The sequence below is a fragment of the Temnothorax curvispinosus genome, unplaced genomic scaffold (genome assembly GCF_003070985.1).
Source record: "Temnothorax curvispinosus isolate PA1 unplaced genomic scaffold, ASM307098v1 QBEX01009429.1, whole genome shotgun sequence".
In the NCBI taxonomy this organism is placed as follows: Eukaryota; Metazoa; Arthropoda; class Insecta; order Hymenoptera; family Formicidae; genus Temnothorax; species Temnothorax curvispinosus.
The window spans coordinates 1-7752 of NW_020219209.1; the positions used below are offsets into that span (position 1 = coordinate 1).

General features: G+C 42.5%; 3 protein-coding genes across 3 annotated transcripts; all 3 read left to right on the forward strand.

The window, feature by feature from the left end:
* Window positions 1-6: 6 nt before the first annotated feature.
* On the forward strand, window positions 7-3459 carry LOC112458999. Its single transcript, XM_025022869.1, has 6 exons — window positions 7-106; window positions 243-396; window positions 693-851; window positions 1068-1169; window positions 1416-1598; window positions 1975-3459. Exons 2-5 carry the CDS (start codon window positions 244-246, stop codon window positions 1482-1484), a joined length of 483 nt encoding a protein of 160 aa, XP_024878637.1. The 5' UTR covers window positions 7-106; window position 243; the 3' UTR covers window positions 1485-1598; window positions 1975-3459.
* A 1853-nt stretch (window positions 3460-5312) lies between these two features.
* LOC112459000 lies at window positions 5313-6767 on the forward strand. Its single transcript, XM_025022870.1, has one exon. The coding sequence runs from the start codon at window positions 5313-5315 to the stop codon at window positions 6765-6767; it is 1455 nt and encodes a 484-aa protein (XP_024878638.1).
* Window positions 6768-6923: 156 nt separating this feature from the next.
* LOC112458998 lies at window positions 6924-7733 on the forward strand. The gene has a single exon (XM_025022868.1). It carries the CDS (start codon window positions 6924-6926, stop codon window positions 7731-7733), a length of 810 nt encoding a protein of 269 aa, XP_024878636.1.
* Window positions 7734-7752: the final 19 nt, after the last annotated feature.

Here is a 7752-nt window from a genome sequence, read left to right on the forward strand (position 1 = left end):
TCGAACTGAGTGCCCCAGTGAAATATCGCAATCCGATATTAGTGGAACCCAGCTTATCAGATTTGAACGAACCCCCAGCTAATGTGTTGAACCCGCCCAAAACACAGTAAGTTAAGCTTAATAGTGAAATCATAGATTATTAATTATATTTAAATAATTTATCATTTTATTTGATCTTTAATATTGTTTATTATTAAGGCGATTTATCAATCAAATTTATAATTTTTCGTTAAACTTTTCAGAATGATACCGATTTCGCCGCCGAAATTATTAGTATCGAAATCATCGACCGTTGTATCACCTGTATCTACTGCTAGCAGTAAAGATGACACACTTGAGCGTAACATCTTGTCCATGGCCAGTATGGATTTACCCACTGCGATACAGTCCATGAATGTAATAGAAAACGTTTGTATTTTTCTCTTGACGTTCGAATGTGTTAAAAGTATTCGAAATTTTCGAAAAATATTCTGTATAGCTTTTGAACATCGTAATTATTTTCTCAAAATCATATCTTTGGCACGGGAATGCAATTAAAATTAGCACTTTCTACGCATTTATTTTATTTTTTTGGTTTACGGAAGAAATCAATGTTACATTTAAAAAAATAAGCTTTTTAAAAATCGCAAAATTTTTCTGTATTCCTACGTAATATATGTATAAATATCTATTAGTATTTTTTTATATTACAGTTATTAAAATCTCACCAAGCAGTTACCTTGCAATCCAAGGAGGATAAATTTATCGGATCGATAAATATGCAATTAAAGCTATTGCAAACGTATCCGTTACGTCAAGAAAACGCGGATGTGTCCAGGGGCTTTAGAAACACATTTCTGGTTATACTTGTGGTGCAATTTAGAAAGAAACATGTCATTAATTCATAGATTGCATATTTCAATAAACGATTTAATATACATTAAAGGAAACAAGAACTGAAATTTAATTTTTGACAAAGCATATGATAAGAAATTTTAATACAAGGTTTAAATTAGGCTTGCATAAAAAATTTTAATTAGCGATTTAAAAAAATCTTGAACTTTTTTTATTTACAATTTTTTTTCCAGTTTTATGACTGTGAATTCCAGTGGATTTCTTGGGAAGAATGTTCCTTTCATGCATTTGAAGGAATTAGTAGATCAGATGATAAGTTTGTTAGCCCAAAACAGGTAGGAGCATTTGCATCAGGCTGCAGCGTATTACAGAGTGATCAATAACATCATGGTGAAAATTATTGACAATTCTAATCATACCACCATTATATGGTACGATTTTAGATGAGAAACAATAACGTGATATTGTTTATTTTAATTTTTTATTTCTATTTTATTACGTTTGTTTTCAGTGTATTGATCAAGCTGCTTCATTCCTGCGCTGAATATACAGAGCTTATCAGATTTCTTTCTCAATCACAGACGCATGAAGCTGTTAAAAAAGACCGATCTATGCTGGAATACAGCGATAACCTAGAAATAGATAGATAGTGACAGTCGTGACCATCGCCGCGTGATAGATAGTGATAGTGAAATATATATTGACGGCAGGGAGCTGATGCCGAGGAGATCTTTAAGAAGGAAGGAGTATCCAAAATCGCACACGTACGTATATATGCTGTCTTGTAAAAGTTAAGAGAACGAGAAAGTGATGCACGTTGTGACAGGCACTATCGCGTAATAAAGATTTCTCCGAAGTATGTTTATATTGTACTTTACTTTTGTTAATTTGGATGTACAATCTCGCGTCTTCAAAATGTAATAATTCTCATTGTCAAACACTGTTGAGGCATAATTGTCTAGCACAAGAGGTCCTCTTGTGCTAGATAATACGAGTTGCTACAGAGTGCCTTTAATTGTAAGAATCTCTTCTCCTTTACCCCCTCTTTCTTTCTCCAATCTCGAATTTACACTATTGTGTGGTTCGTATCGCGTGTCATTACCTATTATAAATGTCCTTTTCTCTCGTTTTCTCACGCAGGAACATTTTATATTCAACTATGTGGTGTACAATTTTGCCGCTATATATTGACCGCAGGAAGGTGATACCGAAGAGATCTTTAAGAAGAAAGGTGTCGGGATTTCGCGTGATATTGTACGGCCCTGCGCCATCGTTTCCCCCCTTTCTATGCTATCTTCCTGACTCGAATCGGAGCGAACTCGACAGACGTTCGGGGCAGTCGTCGTTGTACCATGGTCGCACACAGGCCACATTTTGTAGTAGTCTTTATACAGAATTCGACACAGACGGTATCGTCATTGTAACATGGCCGCACGCGCCGCACATATATTCCTCGTGATAATCGAAATAAACTATAGAGCGGTGTTAATATAATCAAAACGTATTGGCTACTTCTACCTATCATTAAAGTATATAAGAAAAAATAAGTGGTCCAGAGCGTAAAAACTTTGCCACTACAGGGACGACTGTCGTGCGCGCATAAGACGTACGGCGCATCCGTCCCAACATTTCTGGTCCTTCGAGCCGGATCCTTCCGGAAAATCCATGGCGATTCGAATGATATCTATCCAGGCTTGCTCAAGGGTGAGATCACACAAAAATTAAGATATTTAATCGAAAATTGTCAATTCGGCAGCGCTCGTTTTTAATCATATCCGTTGGGACGAGTCGACCGCCGAAATATACGAGAGAGAGAGACAACGACACACAAACTTGATCACGAGGCATACACGAGGCATACTGTAGAGGACAAGGCTTGCGGCTCACGAGAGCGAGAGAGAGACACCACTATAACAAGACAACGAACATAGAAGACAACGTCGAAATCATATCGAAATTCAACTGTATTTATATTTGCGTATTTATATCATTTCAAAGCGTATCTTGTATTTGCGTGTTAACCGAAAGTTCGCTTTTCTTTTTTCATATTTGTCAATTTTAATTACTGACACGATGACCGAGGAGATGCGTGCGCTTGTACAGAGACGTGCGGCAATAAAGGGGCAACTGACTCGATTCAGGAGTTATTTAGAAAAATGGTCTGAGCGTCCGGATGAACAGCAATTGATTGAGCGTTTAGAAAAATTTAAAACTACGTGGGATAGCTTTGACGAGGTACAGACTAGTATTGATTTAAATGATACCGTTACAGGCACACAATTAGATGACAACGAAAGAACGTATTTTGAGGAAGCATATTTTGAACTGGCGGCGCGTGCCCAGCGTCGACTTGCGTCTGTCAGGCCCACCGCGGGTAACGATAATGTAATAATTCAAAACCAGCTTCCTGTACAAAACGTGAAAGCGAATATAAAGCTCCCTACAATTAACTTGTCTACTTTTAGTGGTAATTACGAGGCATGGATGGGTTTTTATGATAATTTCAAATCGATCGTACATGGTAACGAGAACCTTTCTCCTGTTCAGAAACTACAATATTTAAAATCATCGTTGATAGACGAAGCCGCTCAGGTAATTCAATCTCTAGAAACCTCATCACAAAATTACGAAGTAGCATGGGCTCTCGTAGTGGAACGGTACGATAATAATAGAAGAATAATAATACAGAGCCATATTCGCGCGCTGTTTGATCTTCCGGTAATATCTAAGGAATCTTCAACACAATTGAGATCGTTAGTCGATGCCGCTTTAAGACACACGCGAGCACTTCATGCTCTTGGTCAACCGACCGAATCGTGGGACGCATTGCTTTTTCATTTATTGACATCAAAATTCGATCAAAATTCTCATCAAGAATGGGAGCGTTCTCTTGATGGAACCGATATGCCGTCTATATTGATGATTTTTGGAAATTTTTAAAAAATCGCTGTCATGTTTTGGAAAACGTAAGTCAGGAAATCTCGGTTTATTCGAGTCAGTTGAATAACGCGGCGAGAAATCAATTGCGATCGAGCAATATGCGAGGTAATACGAAGCAAACGGCGATGCCGACCCTTGTGACCGTTTACCCTAAATCCGAGTGTACCATTTGTAAACAGAACCATAACATATTTCAATGCGAACAGTTTCGTAGGATGACTCGCGAAGCGAGATTTGCCAAGGTGAAATCCATGGGGCTCTGCTACAATTGTTTAAGACCAAATCATTTGGTTGACGAATGTAAATACGGTACGTGTAGAAAGTGCAAACGTAAGCATCATACCCTTCTTCACTCTGAAGGTGATTCATTTGATCGAGGATCTGGTAGCTCTAATGCGGCAAACGCCAATCCAATCGCAAGTCTCCAAGCGGTCGTCGCTTCGAGAGTTCTTTTGGCCACGGCATCCGTGCGTATGCTCAATGACCGCGGAGAGCCTGTCAAATGTAGAGTCTTGTTGGATAACGGGTCTCAGTCTAACTTTGTTACTGAGAAATTAAGCGGTATTCTGAATCTCACTAAGAGAGAAGTTAATATTCCGGTGTCGGGTTTTAATCAAAGCTTAACGCATATTAAGCATTCTATCGCAACGACTCTTCAGTCAAGGGATGGACGTTTTGCTGCGGAGTTGTTATTCTTGGTGGTCCCTCGAATTACAGAGACACTTCCTGCACAGACGATTAACCGTTGCGATTTAAATCTTCCCCGAAATATCACCTTGGCAGATCCCGCACTCCTTCAAAGATTGACGCTCTTATAAGAGCGGAACTATTTTACCAATTGTTATGCGTGGGTCAGATCAAATTAGGCAATGCGCTGATATTACAAAAAACGCGTCTTGGTTGGATAGCGTCGGGAGCTATACACGATAGGGGGCCTGCGTCAAATCGAATAGCATGTAATTTAGTGGTAGACTCGCTGGATGCCCAGGTCGCTAAATTCTGGGAAATTGAGGAGGTCTCGAGCGTTAGGCGTTTGTCCGATGATGAGAGGGCGTGCAAACAACACTTTTCTCAGACGCACTCGAGGGATGAGAGTGGCCGTTATATAGTTAAGCTTCCGTTTAACAGTAGAAAACGCGAACTGGGCGACTCTTATCAAACAGCAAAAAAAAAGGCTGTATTCACTGGAAAGGAGATTGGCACGGGAATCTAAGTCGTCTACAGACGATTCCGAGTCTCGACATCGAACTCGCGAAACTCATGTTCGACCGTTGGACGCCGTACCGTCGTAAGCGGTGAGATCCCGACGACGGGCAGAGGCGCCGTACGGCAAACCGGGCTCGTGCGACGACCGGCCCGCGAGGGGACCGGCCGCCTAGTAAGTGTGTCACATTGTTTTGAGCCTTTCGACTCACGAGACTTCTAGAGATATCATTGCCACCTTTTACTAGAGAGGATACGGCCTTAGAGGCGTTCAGGCATAATCCCACGGATGGTAGCTTCGCACCACCGGCCGCTCGACCGAGTGCGTGAACCAAATGTCGGATTTCCTTGACGAGTATGAGAGGCTTAGTCACATGACTGAGATCCCTGTCTCCGATGTGGCCGAAGAAGGACATTTTATTCCACATCACCCCGTCTTCAAGCGTGACAGCCATACAACAAAATTGCGAGTTGTTTTCAACGCTTCATCAAAGAGCAGTACTGGCGTTTCGCTCAACGATGTACTTCTCGCTGGTCCGACCCTGCAGGAGGACTTGTTCTCCATCGTCACTCCATCGTTACCATCGAGATTTCGAACCCACCGATATGTACTGAGTGCCGACATTGAGAAAATGTATAGGCAGGTTAAGGTACACCCCGAGGACGGCAAATATCAAATGATTGTATGGCGTAGAAGTACAGAGGATCCGATCAAAATATACATTTTGAACACGGCAACTTATGGTACCGTGCCGGCTTCATTTCTCGTCGTTCGATCGTTGCTGCAGTTGTCTGAGGACGAGCGAAGGCGTTTTCCCCTGGCTTGCAGGGTTCTTCTTGAAGACTTCTACATGGACGATGCTTTCACCGGTGCATCGAAACTGGACCAGGCTCGAGAATTGCGTGATGAGCTTATCGGGTTGCTGGCTTGTGGTGGCTTCCATCTGCGCAAATGGTGTTCAAACGAACCAAGTCTTTTGGAGCCACTACTGGATCAATCCTTGGACCTTCACATTTGTTTGAGCGAGTCTGAAACTCAGAAGACCCTCGGTATTCCCTGGCATCCCCGTGAAGACCATTTAATTCACGTCGTAAAATCGTTTACCGAGCACCAGCGAATGACGAAGAGAACCATGCTTTCCCAGGTTGCCTCACTCTTCGATCCACTTGGACTGGTTGGTCCTGTTATCGTGAAGGTGAAGATTATGCTGCAGCGGCTGTGGGAGGATAAGCTGGATTGGGATGAATCCGTTCCTGTGGACATCGCTACCTCCTGGAGCAAATACAGGGAGCAAGTCGAGCTCCTAAATAACTTCATCGTTCCTCGTCAAGTCACAACAGAGAATGTAATCAATGTCCAGTTACATGGTTTCTGCGATGCAAGCGAAAGGGCTTATGGAGCAGTGCTATATCTGAGATCTACTACTTCTTCGGGGATCCACATTGTTCGGTTGATTTTTTCCAAAACGCGGGTAGCGCCAATCAAGAAAGTAACTTTACCGCGGCTTGAATTGAGCGCGGCGGATCTCCTTGGTAAATTGCGCGGAGCCACTATCAAGTCACTTAGAATTGAGATAGATGAAGAGTTCTTTTGGTCGGACTCTACGATCGCGCTCCATTGGATCCAAACTTCACCACACAAATTGAAGACCTTTGTTGCGAACCGAGTTTCGCACATTCAGGAGAACACGCAGCATGGAAAGTGGAGACACGTGCCGTCTCAGGACAATCCCGCAGATGCGTTGTCAAGAGGACAGTTTTCCCGCGAATTTGTCAACAACCCCATTTAGAAAAGTGGACCGTGTTGGCTATCCAAGGATGAAGCTGCTTGGCCGCTGAATTTAATACCTAGTATTGAAATTCCGGAACAGCGCTCAATTGTTGTCCTGTCAAACGTTCACGGTGTCGATACGGATCTGTTTCTAAGGTTTTCATCCTTTGCTAAGATGAAAAGGGTCATAGCGCGCTGTATACGATTTGCTTCTAAGTGTCGCTCCTTGGAGGTCGCCTCGGGGGATCTCAGCGTCGGGGATTTGGGTGACGCCGAGATGCGTATTATGAGATTAGTCCAACTCTCAGCCTTCGAGAGCGAGCTGCGTAGTTTGCGTGAGAAGCGTCTGTTAGACAAGAAAAATAGGATATTGTCTGTTAGCCCGTTTTTGGATGTCGATGGGGTACTCCGAGTCGGGGGTCGATTGAGACACGCGGATCTGACTTTTGCTCAGAAACATCCTATCTTATTGCCAGCTAACAATCACGTTTTCGAGTTGATAATTCGCGAGACTCATATCAAACTTTGTCATGCCAGAAGTCAGGCGACCTTGTATGCAATTAGAGAAAATTATTGGCTGGTAAACGGAAAAAACCGCGTCAAAGGAATAATCCGAAAATGTGTAGTGTGTTCTCGTTGGCGCCCCTTGACTCCTGAGTATCAAATGGGCGATTTGCCTAGGGTTAGATTTGCAGGCTCGAGACCTTTTGAAAGTGTTGGTATTGATTTCTGCGGCCCATTCTTTATTAAGGAGAAAAAGCATCGTAACCGTAATAAAATTAAGATTTACGTCGCCGTGTTTGTGTGCTTGGCTGTCAAGGCTGTTCATCTGGAAATTGTTAGCGATCTGACCACCGAGGCTTTTATAGCCTGTCTAAAATGGTTTTTCGCACGCCGTGGCAGAGCTCAAGTGATCCAATCGGATAATGGCACAAATTTTCTGGGCACAAGCAATCACTTAAAGGAGATGCAACAAGGACACTGATGCATGTATGTAAAAATTT